Source organism: Haplochromis burtoni, unplaced genomic scaffold (assembly GCF_018398535.1).
Source record: "Haplochromis burtoni strain Fernald_Lab_line unplaced genomic scaffold, NCSU_Asbu1 Contig_11, whole genome shotgun sequence".
In the NCBI taxonomy this organism is placed as follows: domain Eukaryota; kingdom Metazoa; phylum Chordata; class Actinopteri; order Cichliformes; family Cichlidae; genus Haplochromis; species Haplochromis burtoni.
Window position 1 is genome coordinate 2853376 of NW_024582372.1, and position 24429 is coordinate 2877804.

General features: G+C 38.1%; 1 protein-coding gene across 3 annotated transcripts in view; it reads left to right on the forward strand.

The window, feature by feature from the left end:
• The window catches only part of tspan15 (tetraspanin 15), a 39076-nt gene that overhangs the window by 840 nt on the left and 13807 nt on the right, over positions 1-24429 (forward strand). For 2 of the 3 annotated variants that reach the window (XM_042213940.1, XM_005915105.3), the window contains exons 2-4: positions 11629-11814; positions 12798-12872; positions 17902-17997. In XM_042213940.1, coding sequence (XP_042069874.1) covers positions 11629-11814; positions 12798-12872; positions 17902-17997 — 357 coding nt within the window. The remainder of the gene's footprint in view (positions 1-11628; positions 11815-12797; positions 12873-17901; positions 17998-24429) is intronic. The other variant, XM_042213938.1, reaches the window with a different exon arrangement.

Here is a 24429-nt window from a genome sequence, read left to right on the forward strand (position 1 = left end):
TTGAGTGGCAGTGTGAGATCAGGGCTGCACTGCTCCTTGTTCTTCTTGTCTGATGGTTTGGATTGTTTGGGGTCACTGATGCATTGAAAAATTATATGGGGACATTTTTTTTCTGCAGAGGTTCATACTGACTTGGAGGAAGGACGCATTAGAGGATCTGAATGGAAAATGATCAGTTATGATGAAAGTATTACATTAAATGCATTTTAAAAATCCACCTAAAAGTTATTTAGACTTACTTTTATTTGTTTACATTTAGACTGCTGCTGTACAGGTCACTGATGAAACACTGCAAATGAGTCAAAACTCTCCAGCCATCATCAGTCATTCCCATCGAGGTTCCTCAGCATAATGCTGCCATAGCAGACTTTCTGGGAGTTATCTTGTTTTCCCTTTAGGATTTTTCAGGAACGACAGACATAGCCTGCCTGGAAACGACCTGCAGATTATCTTTTCCAAGTGTGTGTGTTTGAGTGATAAAGCCATCTGAGATAAGAGCGGGAGTGTATTGTAGCTTCTTGCATTAGAACAGTTTAGGCCAGTTTAGCACATGCACATACACGGCAGAGTAAAACTTTGCAGATAGTAGTCCAACACTATCTACTTTTCTTTTCTTTTCTTTCTTTTTTTTAAATTTTTTATAGCTATTCTTGGGAAAACCACACAATCTCCCAGACAGAAGCACCTGGAACTCCCCAAGCAGAGGAAGCCGAGGGTCCCAAATTATTTTGTATGCCCCTGTGAGGACCCACACTTCATATAGACACTGAAGGTTTTCAAGGTTATTAAAAGTAGTGGTACAACATACAGTACCCAGTTTGCTTCAGTTTAAAACGACCAAAACACATACCCTTTTCATTAGTGTCATGTCTACATTAAAACTTGCAATTTCCTATAAAGAAATTTTTGATTTAGCCTTCTACATATTGGATCTATATTTGAATAAAATGGTGTGGTGGTTTACACATTTGCCTAACAAGTAAAATATCTCCTGGCTGCTTTCTGGGTGGAAACACAAACTCCAGCTTCAAACTCTGCCAGATCAAATATACAGAGCAACCTGTTGTGATGACACTTTGTGATTTATTTTTTATTTTATTTTTTTTATTTTTTAAAAATTTATTTATTTTTTTGAGTGGCTGGAAGCCCGCCTTTATCGTTGCTGTCATTTATTAAATTAGATTTTTAATTATGAATTTGGCAACCAACAAATAAAACCAGGAAACCTTTGAGAAAAACTTCAATCTGACAATGCTGCTCTCATTTTGATGATGAATCAAATCAAATCAAATCAAATCACTTTTTATTGTCACATCACATGTGCAGGTACATTGGTACAGCACATGTGAGTGAAATTCTTGTGTGCGAGCTTCACAAGCAACAGAGTTGTGCAAAATACAATAATGTAAACAAGCAAAATACAAGAATGGCTACATCTGAAACTAATAAATATATGTACAATATATAATAGTATATGCATTTCTGGATGTGTATACTAAATATTTTTCTACGTGTGTGTGTGTGTGTGTGTGTGTGTGTGTGTACACATATTTTACAAATTAAATAGAGTAAACAATAAATAAAATGTATAAAAATATACAGAAATATACAGAAATGATTGCTACAGATAATAATAAGTCTCAGAGCAGACTGTGCACCTGATTTTAGTCATATAATCTTTCAGAATAGAAGAATATCACTATATATGATCCCAGTTTAGTTGACATGTTAGCATAGTTTTGTTCTTACATTTCTCCACCTCATCTTCTACTTTAATAACCAGATATATGGGGGGATATAAACAATGGCTAATTATTAGATCAATAACGCATTGAGATATGCCAATTCTGATATAGTTACAACCAAAGCGTCACATGAATTTAAACAGTTAGTCTACAGTTTTCAAAGGATGTCATGTTGGTTGTTGAGCTGTAAGTAAACTTTGACCTTTCAGCCATCTGTTTAATTCAGTCTTACTAATGCTTGGCTTAAACTAACACAGAGTGTTAGTTTAAGCCAAGCAGAATTTCAATAAATGTTAACACTAAAGTGGATATACTATGTTTTCCTTTTTTTGTCATATATAAAAATATTGTGACAGTGGTGGATGGAGGTCATTGTTTGCTTCAGTAATCCCTGTGAGCAAAAAGCTCAGGCTGAAGTCTAAACTCTCTGTGTCAGACAGGGTCTTTTTTCTACTCTTGGTTTTCACAGAGAATGGATATCCCTAATATGGTCGTCACGACTCTGACTGCGGGTACAGAAACCCCACTGACCCATTCTTCAAACCTTTTGCTTACGAGGGTCAGCCAATCAGAAGAAAGTTGTCTTTTTGCTTTAGTAGAATAAAATACAGTGCTGGAAATCAACATTATAAATCCGCTCACCAAGTTTTCTAAACACCTGAAAGGTATTACAGCAAGACAAGTTCAGTACAGCCAGGCCGGTTGGAAATGGGTATCATGACAGTAATTAACAACTTAAGCCGGGCTTTCCACTTCAGGTCTCTGCACATTTGCATTAAAAGGGACATTTTGTGGGTCATGTTACTCTTTTTTTTCCATACAAACTTATCCCTATGATGTTATCTGATGATGATAAGTCCGATAAGTAAGTGATAAAGAGATTCTAAATAACAAAATTATAGCATTAGAATGCAAAACTTTTGCAAATAAGATGAGATTAATGCAGCAGAAAAATCATTAATCTGTGTATAGCGTGTTAAACATTTTAATTCAGGTTAATTATTTTATCACTGAGTGCAAGCTCAGTCCTGCTGTTTATTTCTAGAGCTCTGAAACTTTAAACTGGATGCATTTAAACTGTTACTGCCCCATAGGATAATAAAGTGAACGTGGAAATCTCTTTAGCTTATAAGCAGATTAAACTGAAATTCATTTCATTGTTTGAACAGGTATTCTTTGTGCGCTCTGTATTCCTCTAGCAGATGAATAGAAATCAATACATGCACGTTCCTGTGACAATGTGTTGCTTCATTCATGGTTTTTAGCAAAGCACAACTTAACAAGTTGCACATTTAAAAATTGTTTCTCCACCAGAGAATGTAGTTCCTGTGGCACATAGACAGACACAGAAAACTTTAAGCTTGACATCTGGTTTTTCCACAGGTTCTTTTCTGTAGACAAAAGTAGTGGACCAGTACTGGAACACAGAGTTCATGCACACAGAGTTGTCCGACCAGTAAAAACTGGGCCACATTAGAGTATATTGACCATTTAATCCCGAAACAATAGCCTTACTTGTAACTATTTTTTTTTTTTAAAGGCAGTAACGTGAAGTGATATAATTAGATTCTTGAACGTGATGTTTATTTCAACAAATGCCTCCAAATGGGAGATATGACTGCAACAGTTTATACTGCTGGCTTACAAGCTTGTCTTTTTTTGTCTTCCTTTCTGGGAAATACTGTATAACCAACCATGCAGCTGCTCCCTCTCATAGATGATGTGACAGACTGTATATTTTTGAAGACTGATGGCTAATTGAACTTGGTGCACTTAGAAAATTCATTTATTTGTCTCTTCTGAAAGAACCTTTTGAGAAGTTAATTTGCGATGGGAGGAAGCGCAAAAAGGAGTAGATCGGGAGGCAAAGGCATAAGACTCAGTAATGGGTTTATTATGGAGAATGAATGCTGCCTTGATAAGGAAGGTGAAACAGATAAACATGTTATATTTACTTTGATCCTGCTGCTCGTTGACTCAGTCACATTAATAAGATATTTTTTGCCACATGGTGCCTCTGAATAAAGAGTTCTGGCACATCCTCCTGGAAACCTAGACACAAAGATTGAACGGCAACAGCAATTCTCATAAAATGTTTCCTGCAACAGGTGCTCAAATCTTTTTTTCAGTTCACCGCATGATGCTACAGTAATCATTTCACACTATAATATAATATAATGAGTAATGAAAACAACAAGTAATGATGCACCAGTTGGTTTTGGAGAAACAGAGGACTCTGCAGTGTGAGTACTCTTGTGGAGATTTACTAGAATTCAGAGCTTCACTTACTAAAATGTCAGTCGGTAATTTAAACCACCTGTAAAAAGAAACTCGAGCGGGTTACTTTCAGATCTCTTTGTGCTTCTTCATTTGGTTTTGTTTTTCTTTTGCTCTTAATGACCTGTTTTCCACCCCCATTCAGCGTTTTTGCAGAACAGGATGTGCACGTGCTGGCTATCAACTGCTTAGAGTGTAAATGTCCAAACAGTGCGGTGTATAGTTTGGAGGAACAATGTACAGAAGATGATGAGTCATTTCCTGCTTACTGTGGGAATGATTTAACCCACATTAGGACAACAGATTAATCTCCTCTGGCTCTGTATTCAAATGGAGAACAGTTGACAAAGAGTAAACGCAGGATTCAAGCAAAGCTCGAGGGTGACGAGACGGGTCATGTTTAACAGTGTTTGAACGCCGCTTTGATTTAAATTCTTATTCCGAAATTAGCATGAAGTGAAATAATGTAAACAACTGATTAGGAGGACAGAACAGAGGAGCACGACTGGAGAGGTGCAGAGAGGATTTGTCAGCGGTTTTGATTGCCGTCTGTAATTTGTCACAAATTGTTTGTTCCTGTCATCTGAATCTCAGAGAAATGTAAAAGCAGCTGGAGTTCTTCCAATAACCTTCCCGGCATGTTCCCAAGTTTGCTGCTTTCTTTCAGTTTGCTGCGTGAAGTTATCTGCTGCTCTTAACCTTTACTTACCCAGTGAAGGTTGACTGAGCTCACTAACACACAGGAAAACGCTGGGATGTCATATTTTTGAATTTTTGTTGCGTTTACTTTGAGACCATTAAAACATTCATCTGTAAAGCCCAAGGTACAAAATGTAAAAACTCAAATGCTAGCTCGTGCTCTGGTGAGATCTCTGTCCACTGTTCACAAGAACTCTGCCTACAGTGTTGGAGAGAATTTTGGTCTTTACCCAAATCGTCCTCATGATGAAGGTCAAATTTGTCATTTTCACTCTTGACACACTGATTTAATATTTAATCCAGTCTAATATTTTCAGTGTTAATACATTTTGCATACAATCATGATCTCATTAGTCATGAGCATTACTTATCTTCCACATTAGTAAGTCATGCTTTGGGTCTTCCTAACACCAATATCCTGAAATTAGGATCATGGTCAATGCTATGAAATGCTGATATGTTCCCATATTTTCATTCTTTTCATTTCTATAACTGACCATGTAGTTGTAAAACTCCTGAACGCATATTTGGAGGTGATCACAGATTATTCGGGTATATATTTACCTCAATGATGCAATGCTCAGAGAAATTTGCAAAAAAAAACTCAAGATCTACGTCACAGACTCCACAGGCCTCGGCATGCTACATTTTAAAGTTCATGACAATGCAAAAAAGACTGAACATGTATGACTTGTTTGGAAGGGTTACCAGAACAAAGCCTCTTCTCTGTAAAGACAGCAGCACAGTTGGGTTTGCAAAAATGCATCTGAACAAACTACAAGGTTTCTGGACAAGGTCATTTGGACATTCAAGGCCAAAGTGGAGATGTTTAGCCACATTTGGTGATTAACAAACATCTCATAGGAACCGTCCACTAGTGGTAGAGGGCTGAAGCTTGATTTTAACTTCTTTATATGCCAGAATACTCTATCTAAATGTGAGGCCATCTTTCCAACAGCTTAAGCTCGGCTGAAATTGGCTCGTGCAACAGGACAATGATCTCAAGCATAGAAAAAAAATCTTCAACAGAAGATGTTGCAGCAGCCCATCCCATCCCATCCCAGTCCAGACCTGAACCTGAATACATAACTGGATGCCCACAGTCCTCAGTGAACTGAAGCAACGTTGTAAAGAAGAGTGAGCCAGAATTCATCTGCAATGATGTAGCAGACAGAAAAATTGTCTCCAGAAAGCATCACAGACCCTTTCGCTATTGGTTTAGCATTGGCTTGAGGTCAATATAAGCACACAGATCTGGATGCATATTTATTAGCCTTTATTATAATTTGAGGGGTTTTTGTAATGCATATGATCATTAACCAAAGGACTAGAGAAAGATTCTAACATTTTGTGATAAGGTACATCCGTGTAAATTCATGGAAACGTGGTATTTATATATGGTACACTTGCCTACTGCGCATTAAAGTTCATACTGACAAGGAATAAATGTGAAAGATGGAAATCAATGCAATAACTTGTGAAAAGAGATTTTTCATCCATAGACTGACCTTTTTAGAGGAAAGCTCATCAAAGTTTTTAGAACTGGCTGTCTGGCCACAATTAATAAATATGCTAGAAATTTCAGACAGGTTAGTAAATTGTTATGTTATTTGTTAGATATTTACATCTGGGGAACAAAATCCACATTTACTGAGCTGCTGGACTGGCTAAAAATAGCCTATGATGTCATTCTGAATGTAGATGACAAGATTTCCTTTTCTCTCAGATCTAACAGGTGTTCTGATTATCACATAGGGAAAATATGAGAGCCAGTATAGTTTACAGATATTTGTTAGTTCCATGTTGGTTTCTTAACTCTGCTTTAGCTTTAAAATGTCTCCAAAAGCTAATTTAAATTAGGACGCAATAGCAGTGACAATCCTAAAGTTACATTTCTTTTCCTTTTCTGTCTGTGCTATGTCTGCAGATTGTACCCTGGTTTCAAAGCTGCACTGCATGCCTTTATAGCTGTGAGCTGTGTCCAGTAATAGCACCACGAAGTTGTTTTAGCAGAGTGTAATAGGTTATAAACTACCACTTGATCTTGGCCTAATGCCCTGAAACTGTTGCCGAGCCATCTGCAGCTAAGTGCATGATGATAAACAGTGTGTGACCCGTTTTATTTTATTTTCCCGAGTACGTTTGTTAGAAATCTGTTTGCATGAATCAGAATGATCCTCAAACAAGACAGACTCTTTGTGGAGATTATCACTCTTCACTGTTGACATATTCTATCCTTGGCAGAAATTTCAAATTGCTGTTTAAAAGGCTCTAAGTGATCTCCTCTCCTCTTGGCTGAATGGAAGCGAGTTGGTGGCGTACAGGCCAGCGGCCAGTAAGAGACCATAACAGACACCAAGCAGGGACATGTAAGGGAAAGGCATCATGGTGGATTATAAACAGTGTCGGACCTTCTGAAATCTGCATAGGCCCCCCTCCCCCTTTTTCTCTTTTGCTGTGATGCGCTGTGCATCTCACAGGATGGCTGAAATCAGATTGGGAGGGGGGATGGCGGCAAACAGCAATTAGCAATATGTCATACAATGGTGTTTGCAGAAGCAATATGCCGTGATTATCGGATCGTTTAGTCTGCTTCTCTGCTCACGCCATGCATTTCCCTCTGCCTCTCGCTCACTCTCTCTCTGAAACATTGCTACTTTGATATTTCTGTCCACAATAAGCCAACAAGGCAGAATTAAAGCGATGTTTTCTCCATTTCCTCCTCTGATCTATTCAGTACCAGGGATAGCGCCAGGTGGCTTAACACAAATATCCTAAATTTGTCTGTTTACAGCATACCTCACAAGCAGAAAAATAAACCAGCTCTTCTATGTTTTCTCAGTAGCAGCCTTCCTGATAACAAGCTTCAATTATTATAGAAAAACAACAATTTCATTACAGTCATTGCTTTGAAAATGAAATGGGAAAAGTTTTTTTTTTTCAGGGTACAGAAGAGAAAATGCTTGTTTTTTTGGTAATGGATATGTGGGTGAATATTGCAAGAAGTCGTGCTCATTTTAACCCTTCCAGCATGCAAAAACAGACCAAATAACTGAAATCAGTATAAATGGATTGTTGCAATTTGGCCAGTTTCCACTTCAGCTGCCGGATCCTATTTCAGGACGTGCCATGTGCTATTTGGCAGTCAGTGAGTTTGTATAAATGGCTCTTTTAATTTTAATTTAGCCTGGAAGTCATTGTTGAAACACACCTGGGCATTTAAATTTGTTTCAGCAAATGCATAGTTGTTAACATTTAGCTGCTGTTATTGAGAAACACTGTTCTCAGACTGAAATTTAGTTTTATATAGTGCAAAAGCATTTGCCTCATAACTGATTTTTTTTTCTTGTTTTGTTTTGTTTATTTGCATATTTTTCACACTTAAATGTTTCAGATCATCAAACAAAGATGACGTGAATAAATACAAAATGCAGTTTTGAAAAGGGGGGAAAAAATGTTATCCAAACATACATGACCCCATGTGAAAGTAACTGCCTCTTAAATCTAATTCTGCCACCATTTGTAGCAACTGCTAATGAGTCTTTCACGTCCATGTGCAGGAATTTAGGCCCACTCTTCTTTGCATACTTGCTTTAATTCAGCAACACTGAACGATTTTAAAGAACAAACAACCTGTTAAAAGTCAGGCCAAAGTATCTCGCTTGGATTTAGACGTTTCGTGACACTACTGCCATCCTGCATAACTCTTGGTATGATGTTCGTTTTCATAAAAAGCTTCATCAGTTTTACGCCAGATGTAACGGGACTCGAACCTTTCAAAAATGTAAACTTTTGTCTCGTCAGTCCTCGTCAGCTATTGTTGAGTTTCTTTAGATCACAGCACGATGTGATGCTTATTGAGATCCCTGTCCCTTTGTTGAAAGTGCTGCAGCTGCTATACCATCTTTAAGATAACTGAAGATGAGTTAGTGAAATCATACTTCAGAATTGGTTTTAGTAAAAAGAAAATTATTTCTTCTTTAGCACATAAACACAGTGTGGTGATAAATAGAAGGATGCAGAAAAGATGGTGCAGAAAGCTACAATAGTCAGAAGGAAAGTACACAAACCTGAAGGAGTTGGCTTGATTTGTACACAATGAAATAGCTGGCAGTGGACAGATGCAAGGATATTGATGGTCACACCGTCGAGCAATAGACAGGATGTATGTTAAATCACAAGACACAATCAGATGGCTGATCAGTTTGTTTCACTAACTTATTTACACAAGGCATAAAATTATCACTAATATATATACATTTTTTTAAATGTTGCCCTAATACTCCTTAAGAAAGATGTGACCATTTTACAAATGATAATGATCAGAAGGTGGGGAAATACCTCACAGCACTTTATTAGCTAGATTGATATGCATAGAATAAGCCAAATATTTGAGGTTATATGGTGCAGTTTGCTCAAAGTGTGTCTGTAATAAACAAATAAACATTTTCAAAGTGAGCCAGAAGAGTATAGCACACACACAGGCTTGCTTTGACACAGTAGAACAGCCTGTCGTTTCTAAAGATAGGATTCAAAACAGCGTCACGTGAGGTGGTGATAAGTTTCCTCACGGTGTCATTTTAGATGCAGGAACCTGAGGATGTCAGCGCTGGAAACACCGCTGTAAGGGAACAACAAAAAAACAGTTTTATATCGAGACCGACCACTCATTCAGACGTCTACACACTTGACCCGGCTCCTCTCTGTGCAGGGGTTGTGTTGTTTTAAAAAAAAAAACCAAGTAATTTGGGTGAGCTGACCCTTTGCGCTCTCCCCTCTCTCATTTTGCTCCTCCTAGACTTTGACAGGTTTGTTTGCTGATTGCTTAAATAGCTTCTGCCACTGTTAATTTGACTTAATTGACCTTTTGATTAGGGTTCTCATTAACAATTCTAATGTCTACACAGGAGCCTTCTTGTGATATATTACTCAGCTGGCGTGCAGCAGTATGTGGCTGTTCAACAGTGCTTCTTTCACAACACAACAGAAAGAATAATGGAGCTGTTGGTCTTTATATGTTTAAAAATATACCTATGTTGAGGTATAATTATGTGAATCCACTCTAAATGGAGGTTCTTGAGCTAAACCGGCCTTGCAAGTTTCGCTTGAATCAAATTGAAATTTATAGCATTGAGCACAAAAAGGGACAAAAAACCCCACTAATTTCTGTCGAGAAATATAATTTGCTATTTGTGAAAGTTTGCTTTGTTCATGTGATACTGCTCTGTTTCACAGGAACATCCTGCTGAGTTTCCAATTATCAGTCCGTAATGCCAGTGCCCTGTTTCGTTTCTACCCATCTTTTGTCTTTAATGGGAAAACTAGCCTTCTCCATCCTGATGTGATGACTTTGTATGGATGATTGGTTACTTGAGAACTTAAAACTGAAGATTGCTTCTCTTTCAGTTCTCTTCAATGACAAAGACAGAAAAGTGTGTATTTATGGCTGTGTATAAACAATCTAGGCAATTTGCTTCACAGCACTGATGGTTCTTAAATGTTCTTTTGAATTGATTGTTGAATTATGTTGGAGTAATGTGGTGAAGGGAAACTCGAACAAAGACACTGTGTGTGCGTGCATGTGTCAGACTATACAAAACTTCAGAGAACCTAATTAAGAAACTATTTTTTACAATAACAACGCTGAATTATCTGTTACCATAGTCCACTACAGTCTGGCGATTATACAGATTATAATTGCTTAATTTATTTATCATTTCTTCTTCGGGAGAAATTTCATACTCTTGTAGCTCTACAAGGGTATGCCTATAATTATGTCAGTGTTTGCCAGGATTTATTTTGTTGTTGTTGTTTGATAAAGAAACTATTAAAACGCTTTATACAATTGGCTTTAGAAATAGACAAAAAATTTTTTGCTTCTGTATACCACCAAAGTGGAATTTAAATGAAACATTCATGATTTGATTGAGGTGCAGACTTTATGCTTTATAGGCATATAGATTTTTATGCTTGTTGTTGAGGTTTCTGTCTAAATCAGACAGACTCACATGGACCATCATCCATAGACTGTACATGAGAGATTGGGAGACTGGCACAGCTTACTGGTGTGAAAAGTGAAGTCAGTGTGAAAGTACTGTTAAACTGCATTTTATAATTATTTGCTTTAGGGTGAGGCTACCGTGTGGTTTACAAACTGCTATAATATGAGTGTGCAGTGTCTCTTGGTTTCTTAGTCCGATTCACCTCCTGGTCATCACATACAGTGTGAGGGCTACACTAACTAAGAGGTGATGTCACAGCAGTTACATTTATGTGAATACGTTTGTGTGACTTGTTATTAGCTGACGGCAGATGTATCCACTGTGGCCCATCTTTGTGGTTGTTTGAGTTCTTGTTACCTTCCTGTCAACTCAAAGCTAATTGGCCTTTCTCCTCTGACCTCCAGCATCAACAAAAATCCAAACCTATCTGTCCCTGTGTCGAAATAAATAATTGTCTTATTGTTAAATCAGGCATCGACTGTGAAAACCACGTTTTTTGGGGAAGCAAAGTTCAATTTCACTAGCTATATCCAGCCCTGATTACTGCTGGACCTCCTGAATCAAGAAATCACTTAAATAGAACCTGTCTGACAAAGTGATGTTGCTGTATTTTCCTTCTAATATGTATGACCTTAAACTTAAGTATTGTACGCGTCTCTTTCTCTGTTGTCTTTGAGACCTGGTGGTCTAAGCACTTTCCGTTTTTTTCCACCTCACTGTTCCCTGCTAAGTGGTAGCTGACGAACATGTAATTGTGGAAATTAAGCTTTGGCCCACTGAATGTTTTATTCTCTTAGTTATATTTAAATCTGCAGAAACTGAGCGAACCTAGAAACCTGCTGGTTTCCCATCATGTTCAAGCTGATGACTAATCTGTCCTAACTGCTTCGCTTGTGTGTTTCCAGCTAATAGGCGGATGTATCCTGGGTATTGGCATCTATGCAGAAGTAGAGCGACAGCAGTACAAGACACTGGAGGGTGTGTTTCTGGCCCCATCTATAATCCTGATCCTACTGGGCATCATCCTATTTGTTGTTTCATTCATTGGAGTCTTGGGTTCCCTGAGGGATAATATAACTCTATTGAAAGTGGTGAGTGGTGAAGTATTGGAAATTGCCTTTGCATCATTGTTATTTGTAAAGATGCAAATAACCCCCCCCCCCACACACACACACACACACAGTTTAAACTAAACCAGTCTGTCTTACTTTCTGGGATTTAAAGACAGACAAACAAACAGAAAAAGCTGTTACTGGATGAAACTGGTTGAGAGTTGCATGATGCTGCACCAAAAACCTAGTTGGAATTGCTTTGCTAGCAGATCGTTTGCTTATAAGATGCCAACTTGTCTGCAAACACTTTCCAACTGAAACTGTGTGAAGAGTGTGACACAAACCAGAAATAGAGATTGTTACGTTTTGGAAACATGTTTGTTTCACTGGTAAAAGCACAACTTTTACTTCAGCTGTAGCAACGTGCTAGCAACCAAAACAATCAATAGGAGGTATTTGGTGCAGCATCACATTTGCAACTGATTTCATCGCCAGCAACCAGTCAGACAATGTATATTTTCCCTAGTGACTGGAGGATGCTCACACCAGTCTCTAAGCTGGAGTGAGTAATGGCTTATTACACTAAGGAGAGAGAGTCATTTGACATAATGTACTAAATTTTTGCTTCTGTTATGTACTAAAACTATAGGAAGAAATGCAATGAACTGACTGGTGAAAAATCAAGACACACTGTATTACAAATTACTTAATAAGCAACTAAACAACTGGAGTCACTGCCAGATGCAGGAAAAGACAAACATGTGAAGATGGCATCTATATTCAGGATTTTATGAAAGCACAGAGCAAGACCAGAGTGTTCTGGTCACCGGTTGCTTTAGAGATTAACTAGGATAGGAAGGAAAGGTCTTTCTGTATGGACACAATACACAAACTGTTAAAAGATGCACACAAAGGCACTATAGAAAACGTTATCTCAATTTTTTTTTATTTTTTTTGGGGGGAGGGATATGCTTGAACTCAATAGAACAATGAAATTCATATTCTTGTCTGGTGCACCACAGTTCATGTACACCCTGGCAGTGTGTCTGCTCCTGGAGCTGGTTGGAGCAATCTTGGGGCTGGTGTTTCACAACCAGGTGAGTTGCCTCAAGTGTTAATCAGTTCCCTACCATTTTGAAATGCTCTGACTTCAGCAGGTGGGCAGTGAAGGCATGTGTTTTATTTCACGTAGCAGGGAGCAAGATAACAACCAAAGCAGTCTGACACTGACAGTCTGCTTACCACGAGGAAGAGATTCACTCTAGCCAAGAAAAGTAAAGCCACATTATGTAGTTTAATTTGATTTCTGAAGTCTTATTCTCTTTAACATGAGATAAAGCTGTTAAAAGCTGTTTTCCTGTGACCAATACAATAGATTAAACTTGCACAGGATCAGAATTCATATGTTTAGAAGAATATGTAGAATTATCAGTTGTCTATGTGATATTTATGTCATCTTTCACAATGTCTCTGCATTTGGCACTTTTAATATTTCCCTCTCAAGTTCTCCTGTTGGTCCTGCTTACTGTCTCTGCCTTATGATCTCTGGCTTCTTCCAGCATAGGTCATCATGTCTGTCAATACTTTTTAAACCAGAAAGGAGCAACTTTACATGACATAGAAACTCCAAATAGTTAAAATGTAAAGAATGGAAAGTTAAAGTCAGTGATTGTTGGAAATTACTGCAGTGTTGAATGTCAAACTGTCTGCAATAAGGCACTGCGGGTGGGTGATTCAAAATGCAGGGTCTTGTCTAATGTAGAGGCCCCCAACCCCGAAGTGTAGAGCACCTTTTAATGAATCCTGTTTAGACAAGAAAACTCGATTGCCTTTATTTGCTGTGCTGTTGGATTTTCCAGAGGTTGTTCCTGCTGCTGCGTCGTACCAAGAGGTTTTAATGGTGCGCCATTTAAAGGCAGTTGTTAATAAAAGCAACAGAAATTGAGGCTTAATCATCAGGATTGTGATTTTTATTTTGTAATCCTTTTTTATGGGGAAGGCTCAGTTTTAAATGAAGTGTAAAGGGGACCAAAATGAGACACTGTGGGAGGCTCATTTGATTCATCAACAAATTCTTAAATAAAAAAACAACAACAACCAATTATGGCTGCATGTTGTAAAATTTATTTTATATGAAACAAATTATCAAACCTCCACCTCTTAATGATTTAACTCGATGTAAATGAGGCATCGGGGTTCTGTACTCCAACAACACTGTTTATTATGCTTTTATTAAAATAATGAAAATGGGTCCACTTCACATGGATTAAATTTGATGTTATGTAAACAATAATTTTCTGTATATTTAAAATAAACTTTGGCTCAAACTAAAGGAGGTTGTTCAAGCAGAATTACAAAAAAAACCAAGATCTGGATGTAAATATGTCGTTTTTTGTTGTTGTTTGTTTTTTAGTTAGTTTTTTAATTGTAATCCAAGCCTCTCTAGATGAGAGGTCTAAAAAATAATCTTATAAAGTTAAAGCTGCAGGGTTTTGTTTTTTGTTTTTGTTTTTTTTTAATCATAATTACTAAAGAAGGGCTAACAACAGAAGGTAGATAAGCCAGTAAATCTAGGGTCTGTAGTGTCTTAAGTCCTCTTTATCAAAATCAACATAACAGAAATAAAGCAGGAAAAATAGACCCTCTGGACCCATCAAAAAAACCAAAAACACAAAACCCCCACACACACATACACAAAATAATTAATAACTGTTCAACCAAAAATTACCGCTGCACTGGCTGGACGGTGTGTAGAGGAAAGGAAAGCACACCAAGGGTCCTGCCCCCTCTTTATTGCTTTTCAGTTAATCACACCAGACCAGCTACACCTGAGAGGAGAGCACAACGCACCGTGAGTCACAGATCATTTACACACCATAACCGGCACGAAGGGGGAGATAACATTGACATGACTTATCTCCTTCTCATTTGCATGTTACAGCGCCGTGTTCGTTAGGCATAAAATTCCTCATATAATTTTGTTAAATGAAAACCTTTTGATAATTAATTTTGAGGGGAAAAAACAGGATGGTGTTAATGGTTATTAAAATTACAGAATAACTTTGTTAGGTGCTTAGCCTCTATCCTGCCCTGAGAAATGAGGTTTGCACAGAACACAACTGGTGGAGGATGATAACTAATATGAGCCATGATCAAAACAAGATTCGCGTTAATCAAGCAAACATCACCAATTCTCTGATAGCATCCTGACGTCATTGGGTTTTCTTTATAAATAGCTCACTCTCATAAATATCTTGATGTGGATTTGTAGGGAAGAGCTTAAGAATCCTTCCGTCCTCTGCTGAGAACAACTCCACACCACATAATTTTGTCCACAGCCCCGCCTAGTTTTAATAAATTCTGCCAAGTGGTTTTTGCCTAATCTTTCAGACACACGGGTAAACAAATGACAATGGAAACTTTAATTTCCCTGAGGCTCAACCCGTTTTGACGATAAAGGCTTGTGTTTTATTTAAATCTATTTTCATTTTTATGTCAGAATATATGACAGAATAGAATAATCCTTTAATTGCCCCACAAGGGGAAATTTGGCTGTAACAGCAGCCAGAAAGACACATATACAACAAACAGGACACAGAACAGAAACATACACAATTTTTCTTACATATTTACATCAAGGACAATGGGTTACTATAAACAGAGTGCTGTTATTAAATTAAATAAAATTAACTACAGATAAGAGGCAAACCAGGTTGTAGTGCGAATCGGTTGATTAAATTATTGCAGTTACAGCGCAGATGTAAACATCTATGTTTGTTGGGAGCAGTTCTGGTTGTACAGTCTGACAGCTGCAGGGAGGAAGGACCTGCGGAAACGCTCCTTCATGCATCTAGGATGCAGCAGTCTGTCACTGAAGGAGCTCTGCAGTTCAGCAACATTTACATGCATGGGGTGGGAGACTCTGTCCATCAGAGATGAGTCCTTCTGTCTCCCACCACCTGCACTGGGTCCAGGGTGCATCCCAGAACAGAGCTGGCCTTCCTGATGAGTTTATCCAACCTCTTCCTCTCAGCTGCCGATAAACTGCTGCTCCAACATACAACACTGTAAAAAATGACAGATGCCACCACAGAGTCATAGAAGGTCTTTAAAAGCGCTCCCTGGACTCCAAATTCAATCACAAATCTGTTGCTGTCTACAGACACAGAAAATCACATCTACTACTTACATCCAGCAAGAGCCTCTTAGACGTGAAACTGAAATTCCTCCACCCCCCAGATGACATTCTTTGTTAATGAAGCTTTCCACTTCAGGCTCACAAACATAAGATCTGGGACTTGACTCTTTGTTTCACCCTCCTCTGCTCAAAGTTGTACGACTGAAGGTCACCTACTCTGGTCAGAACACAAAAAGGCTCCACTTGTGTTGAAAAAATGAATTAATCATTAATCTTTTTGAATTTGAGTCATATTTATTTAATTCCCTCACTATGCTCTGTGTGCTGCTCTTTGAAACTTTTGAACATTAAAGGTTACTGATTTTATTTCAGGTCTGACACTCTCATGTAGGAAACATAGAAATTGTTTTAATTGGTTGCCAAATTAAAGTGAAATTAATTTCACTGATTAACTGACTGATTCTTAGTGATACACTGGTCACATTTTTAATCTGTTCAGTGTAAAACCAACTATAACAGATTTCCATTTCCTGCATCACCATCTTAATGCATATGGATTTTCATGACAAGGCGTACTTTTACGATGTGGCTCAACAGGTTGCACGTATGAAATGTTGAGAGCACAATCGAGATTTCAATCTTTAAAAGAATCCCTGAAAATGTCTTTCAAAAAGACATTTTGAACGTCTACATACTTATTTTTGGCTTCCCGTTTTAATTAACATCCTGTTTGAGGAGATGATGCCCTTTGAGCTCTCGTTCTACAAATGTGCACATCGTACTTTGGTTTAAATGTGGGTGCCTTGTCCCAGTACATCCACTGTCAACACCTGATATGTTCAAGAGGGGAAGAAAAGAAATGAAATGAAAAATTAAATCTCTTTTAATCTCTGTGGCCCTAATGGAGGAGGCTGCATTCTTGATTCGTTATTGTCGGCAGTGCTTCGAAGAATGAAATAAAGGAACAATATTAGGCCTAAGTAAAGGGTAAAAAAGCAGCGCTTTGTCGCTTTCATCGCCAATGAACTATAAATAAGACTAATGTATCAGAAACAGAGTGGTGAAATTAGTGGAGTAAATGAACCGTTCCCTGAATGAAAACATTTAATGAAAAGCTCTCAAAAAATTCTCTTAAGAGACCTCCAAATTATAAATATTTATGCCAAGTGACTGTATAAGCTTATATATTAAACTTAATGTAACCCCACAGCACCAGATTGTGACTGACAGATGTGAGCGGTCAAGTTCTCTCTCTCATTTTAATATCCTGGTTCAGTGAATCAGTCACCTTGACTTATGATAGCATTTGCTCTCAGCAGGCGCCTGTTTGACACACTGATTGTTGTGTACCGAAATACCCTTTAACATAGAGGGTATTTTGGTACACAACACACACAATTTGAGACACAATTGGCTGCTTTTTAAAAAAAAATATATAAGTAGGAGGAATAAAAGCTCTAACATTAAAAAAAAAAAAAAAATCAAAACTGTTTCATTGATCATAATTTTGCACAGTCAAAGCTCTTAAATCCTTAAATCCCCTAAAATGTTGATTAAGCTCAACAAGTCATGATTATGTTTGGTTATTAAAGCTTAATGCAATTCCACGGTTAACCCTGAAAGTCACACTACAAATAAAACCTGCAGCTTCTCCTTTCAAAAACATGGGTTATATTTGGCTCTGCTTTTATTTGGAGTTGTGGCTTCGTGTTAAGGCTAACAATATCCACATACTGTAACTGTTGGGCAGCATGCAGTGTGCTATTAAAACAGGATGAGGACAAATACATCACCATAAATGGACTACTGCCGTTTTGCTTAGAGGACGTGCCGGCCCAAAGACATTTCATACAGCACCGAAAATGGCAACTAAATGGTTTTTGACACATACAAGTAACTCTAAAGCTCCACTGACAGATGTGATAATCTGACTTTCTCCTCTCCTGTACTATTCACAGTTTTGCGTTCTTTTTCTAACTCCCTCACAGGCGGAACGTTTATTGAACAAGAACATTCGAAAGGGCATAGTAAACTACTACGATGACTTGGACTTCAAAAACATCATGGACTACGTTCAGAATAGGGTAAGTCAACTCTTAATTTTCTGTTATTTGATAAACGTCACCTGTGATAGTCTTTTTTTACATACGGACTGTATTAATCACCCAGAAACCCTCAGGACTTTAAATAAAGTCAGAAACCAAAGTTCCTTGACTTGACTTTAGTAAATCCCCAAATACACAGCTTTAAAGGATAAATAAATATTACAGCCTATACCTCTCCATCTGTACTAAGAGTGATTTTTTTTTTTTTTTTTTTTTTTTTTTTAAGATCACTGATCTGTTTTAATAGTTTTAAGGGTTAAAGTTATGCCCTCTAATCTATAAATTATAAACTAGAATTAAAGACGGTAAAGAGTCAGGTGTTTAGCTTTTTTTGCTTTTTTTTTTTTTCTCTCTCTCTCTCAGTAGGTGCATGTTGTTGTTATAATCCCTTTAATGACAGCTATAATGCGACAGCCAAGCTAGTTAGACAGAACTAGTATTAGCTGGTAAATATCCCGGTAAACACTCACATCCTGTTATGGTCATATCTAGTTAAAAAAACTAAAATGAGGCCAGTGCTTAGACTATGGGTGAAGTCACAGCAGTGGTATCCATCTTTTATGTATAGTCTATGTTAATAATCTCCTGCAGTAGAGACAAAGCCTGATTATTATTATTATAAAGCTGAGGATTTTTTGTTGTTTTAAAACTGCACAACCAGTGAACCTGAATCCTCACTGAAAAATTTTAGTTGCATCGCTGTGCATGACCATCAGAGCACACCGAGCCGCCATGCACACAGCCTGAAGCTGGAGATCTCTTTCCCAGCTTTTATCAAGCATATGGTAATGCACTGTAGGGGACAGCGGACTGGTCACACATTGAAACTAGCAGCCAGCTACAAACTCTGATTAGCACAGGAGAGGGGGCATATGTTCTGCACGCTACAGGCCTTCATCATTTTAAGGATTGTGTACTGTGGATTTGTGGCCTGATTGCGTGATAGTTGCAGGCTGCTTGAATTCCCTAAAGCTATTGTGTCTCAGGTGATTTGGTGGTTTAGAAAATGGGCTGAATTTTTACACAGTTGTGGACTGGCAGATTTAACAGCATTTGAGCATTGTCCATGAAAGCTACAAGAAAGATCTTTGTGTGCATTTGGTCAGGTCCAGATAACTGATAACGGGTGTTTGTAAAACTTTCTCAGGATGAGAAACAGTTTATGCATGTCGATCTTTGAATGGAGGATACTGGCTTTTGCTTTGATGGGGCTTTGTCTCTGTAATACACCGAGCACACCCTGATCTGTTTCAGGGTTAACACAGAGGGGCAGATGATGGTTCATGTGCACAATCATACTTATGGACAATTGTGGAATGACCAGTTAATCTCACATTAGTCTTTGGATTGTGTGAGAAAACTGCACTACCCAGAGGTTACCAAAGCAGGGACGAGGACAGGCAAACTTTACTCTATACTAGCTGGATGTGTAAATTGATAAATAAGGCATTTATACTGAGAGAACTGTTGCTCACTCGATAATTTCTCTTTTTTAACCAATCGCTGTAAACCCTAGAGATGGTTGCGTGTGATAATCCCAGTAGATCAGCAGTTTCTAAAATACTCAGACGGGTCCAAATTGCATCAACAAACACGCCACCTTAAATCACATTTCTTCCCTATTCACATGTTCAATTTGATCTTCAGCAGGTTATTAGCGGAAGAGGCCTAATAAATCTGGTCAGTTTATAAAGAGAGAATGCAACGAGATTTTTAAAAATTAATATCTTTCTCTTTCACAGAGAAGGTTTGTTAATGCTGGAGGAAAAAACATCTGACAATAATGCATGTGCTTAGTTGGTTAGGACAATTAGTTTGGTGTATTTATTTTTGTCAAAGATCAGCAGCACCTTGGTTATGCAGATCTTAGTTGGTTGTGTAGAAAAGAAGTGCCGATTAATTATCTGTCAAAACATAAAAGGAGCCTCTTTTTTTTGTTTTGGCAGCCGATTCATCCAGTGACATGTTTGAAGAACTTTATAGCAGCAAAGATTGCTTCAGTGATGTTAGAAAGCCATTTAACAGAAGCCTGTAAAGGTTTTTAAAGCTGCTTGCTGGGCCCGTTGCCCTGCTCTTAGAGAGATTAAGTGTTTTTCTGAAGAACTTCAATGGAAAACCATGTTTGAAAAAACAAACTTGGAGGGCACTGAGACTGTTCTGAACTTATTTTTGTTTGTGAGAACGGTACCAAATTCAGTCGTGCATTTGTGTTTGCGTCGTGTAAATGGTGACATTTTTTTCTGTTCCTTTCATATAAGATTTAAAAAGGCGTCCCTTTGTTGTCGGTGGGTAAGTGAGAACAACTGAATAGGAAGTTTATGTTGCGTTTGTCTGTGAGCAATCAGAATATTTCACTGCTCATACCAGGTCTGTGCCCTGTGAGCACAGTTCTGTATCCAGCAGTGTTTTTAATGTTCTTCTACATTATAAAACCATCTATTTTTTATTTTAATGTGTTCTGTGTAATGTCGTCCCGTGTGAGTTCCCTGAACTCTGGAAAAGCTCATATCCAGTAAGAAGACAAAAACATTTCTAATGTGTTTAGATGGCACCTCCATCTGTACTGTCAGGTTATTTTATTTTTGTGTGTGTATAATGCGAAAAGGGTCAGAGGAGTCTTTCCTGCAAAATGCCTGAAGGTGTTTTGAGTGTAAACTCAACAGGAGACGTCCTGTCCCAGTCTCCATGTAAATAGCTGCTGATGTTTTGGATGGGGCTACATCTTAGCCATCTGTCATAATTGCAACAACAAAGGAAAATTGATTGTCAGGACCAGTTTTCAGGCTTGAAAACGCCCTCGTGCCTCAGAGCCCGAACAGTTGCGTCAGCACTTTTTCTTTTCTTTATTTTTGTTATCGAACCGTCTCTGAATCCAGAAAAGGAAATCGACAATCCAACATTCAGAGCCGGGACACACACATTGTTTAGTCAGAGGAGGCAGAATTTAATTTCTGCCATGCTATTTTTCTTCCATCCCCTCTGGTGACAGTCAATGCTGGACTCATTGTTTTCTGTTTTTCTTGAATGTGTCATTTCAGAAATGCATTTTGAAAGCTCTTAGCATTTGGCACAAACATTCGCTTTGGCTGAAGGATGAATTAATTGCATTAAAATAGTTAGATTTCACAAAAATCTCTAATAGGATAAAAAATATAATGATGCTTTTAAATCCGAAAGGTCAAAGCTTCACTTTCATAATTTTCTGGAAGTTTCTCACTAAAACTATTCTTACAGCGAAATAGTGACCATTATTCACATTTGGTAGGATGCCCAACTGGTGACACCCTCTGTGAATAAAGGACCAACTTTGATGAGAATTTGACACTTTTTTTTTTCTTGCCTGAACTTCCTTAATTAAACAATTGCCTAGTTTCAAGGTTATACCTTTGAGTTTCTACATCCATCCATTCATTTATCCATCTCTTATGCTGTGATGGGTTAGAGGCGGGTTACATCCCTGGACAGATTGCCAGTCTATTGTTCGGCCAACACAAAAAAAATTCCAATTAACCTCACATTTATCAGTATGGTCAGCTCCATAGATTTATAGATATTTCTGAAGTCAGTAGGGGCATGGATCAGAGAAAAGAGTAACTTGAGCAGAGAAATAGCTGTGTGAGTACTATTTTAAGATGGACTTTAAGTGAACCTCTCCTTGACAATATTAAAATCTGATTCTGTACAGGTTAAGACATCTTCACTTTAATAACTGAGATAAGACTCCAAATGTAGAGTCACTTGAAAACAAAAGCACACCCACTTTCTATTGTAAGAGTTTCTGTATCAGGACATGCTAAAAATAACCTGGTCCTTAGCAGGTTCTAAATTTCGGTAAATACAACCTCAAGTGAACTAAAAAACATGTCATTTTACACCATGTCATTATTTAATTAACAAACATTAAGCTGAAATGCAGAAGCAGTGTGTGGGAAAATGAAGTACACTCTTACTGCTTCCATAGGAATGGGGAAGTAGGTGTTAATCAAATGCTCTTGATTAAATGATCATCAGCAAGCGTGACCACCTGTCTGAAAGCTGAATTTTTGCCAGTTTGCTGGTCCGGAGCATTCAGGTCTTTTACACAATGCCAGCAACGAAACACATCAACAGTGATGAAATTAAATTGGAGAGGTTTAGTCTTAATGGATAGCACCACATCTGGCAAAAACCAAACACGGCATATCAGGACAAAGAGGCGGTCGAGGGGTGGTGGTTTAGACTGGTTTGGAATTGGACCTGGACATCCTGCAGTCACTGTCTCGACCATGAACTACTCTGTATACCAGAGTCAGATGTGAGGCTACATGTCTATCAGCTGAAGATCGTGCAAAACCGGGTCCTGCAACAGGTCAATGATCCCAAGCACAGCAACAAAACTACAACAGAATGGATGGGAAAGAAAAGACTTGAGCGAGCTGTGTCGCCAAATGAACTGAAGCAACATTCCCCCACCTCTTGTGAGAGATTGTGAGAGACTGATAAAGTCGCACAAAAAATTGCTTACTTCAAGTTCTTGACGATTGGCTCTACAAGCGGATGTGGAATGACTCTAGGGTTCAAACTCCAGACTGTAATAACTGCACCACCACTTCCTGTTTCTTAACCGAATAAAGCAAGTAGGACATGCATGGGGTCACATAGAAGGGTTCTGCATATTTGTTTTTCTCATTACATTTACACACTAACATAGCAGGCGTACACCTGAGCAAGACCAAGCAAAATCCATCTGAGGAGTTGACAAAAGTTAGAGTTGGGCCTTAAGTCTAATTTCCATTTTTTTACAAAATAACTTTTAACCATTTCGTATCTGAAATCTTGTATAGTGTCTGAAAGTGTGACGCTATCACTGGTTTTACTGTTAATGGCTCTTCCTTTGACACAGAATGATAAATGTCACATGAACCACAAAATAATTGATCTCTTAGTTTGAAGCATACTTAAAGATGTGTCTTCAGTGACAAACCACATCTGTAAGCTTTTTGTTCCAGCTGTAAAGATATTAGGAAACATCTCATTCTGAGCACAGAGTTCATGTATAAGTGGTAGGTCGCATCATATCCGGTATTAACTCGACTTCAAGCTGACCTTTCTATCCACTGTGCCTCAGTATTGTAATGGAGATGTGACATTTATTCCACCAGTAGAAGCTGCCTCTTTCTTCGCCCCTGCAGAGGAGACAGAGGAGACATTTTTCTCACACAATTACATGCATAATTTATCAAAATAGTTGTCATATTATTGACCACTTGTTGGTTTCATTGCCAGGAGCAACAATTTTTCATTTCCCTCATTAGATAACACCTTAGTCACTGCAGACACTTGCTTCATAAAAACAGTTCAGCTTGAAAACGTCACATCATTTGTTAACCACAATCTGTGCTGCAGGCACAGCAATAAATACCCCCACAGCACTGCAGCAGGGCTTTGTTGTGTATACCAAGAAGTGTTAGAGCACTTCAAACAAAAAAGTCATTCAGGCAGACACTCTTTCAAACGCCATCTTTCCCGAGTGCTGCATGTTTCACTCAGAAGTGATCATGCATATTTATAAGCAAATTCTGGATTCATCACGGAAAGCATTGGTGCAATTTAAGCATAGCAGTTGTGCATAGACATGGTAAATTTCATTAAGAGACAACTGTGAGCATAACATTAAAATTCATCCAGTGGTGTCTGTCAATGAAAATATAATAAACACAGAAACATAACACAAAATGCAGTAACAAACAAGAAAAGTACGAAGTCCATTAATAAATCTTACATGAATGCACAAACACTAACCTTTGCCATCCACTTACTGGAAACACTTGTATTCATTTTCATGGGTTGAGGTAGAGACATTGAACTTATATTGCAGTATGGTTATGATTATATGGAACATTAACAGACCTGAAAACAAATCTTCACTAGATCTCCTTTTCCATCCATCTAATAGAGTTTAAAACTGTACCTATACAAATGTACTGAGTTATTACAGCACTTGTTTTTTTGTTTTTTTTTGTGTAAATGACAAAATACTATAATTTTTGGTAAAAGCAGAGAAAACTCTTTTTCAGGAGCTATATCAGCCTCGGGGAAGTGGGTGAACTGGTTCCCTGCTGTAAAAATTTCAAGCAGCTGGTTTTACAAGACCTACTGGTTTGATGGGAACTAAAGCCCCAGTGACACACTTTTAGAGTCCAGACAGTGAACCTACCGGTATGTATTACCGTAAGTCACTAGGAAAAAACTGTATTCTTCAAGGTTGTTTGGCGTCGATAGGTGCAATTTTTCCCAAACCGGTATTAGATGCTGCACTGACAACTTCCGTGCTTTGGTTGCTAGTGGTTCTTATGGAAGGCGTCAACGTCTTTGCAAACTCTCACTACTTAATCTCCAAGCAGTAGTGAAAATATAAGAAAAATACATTGG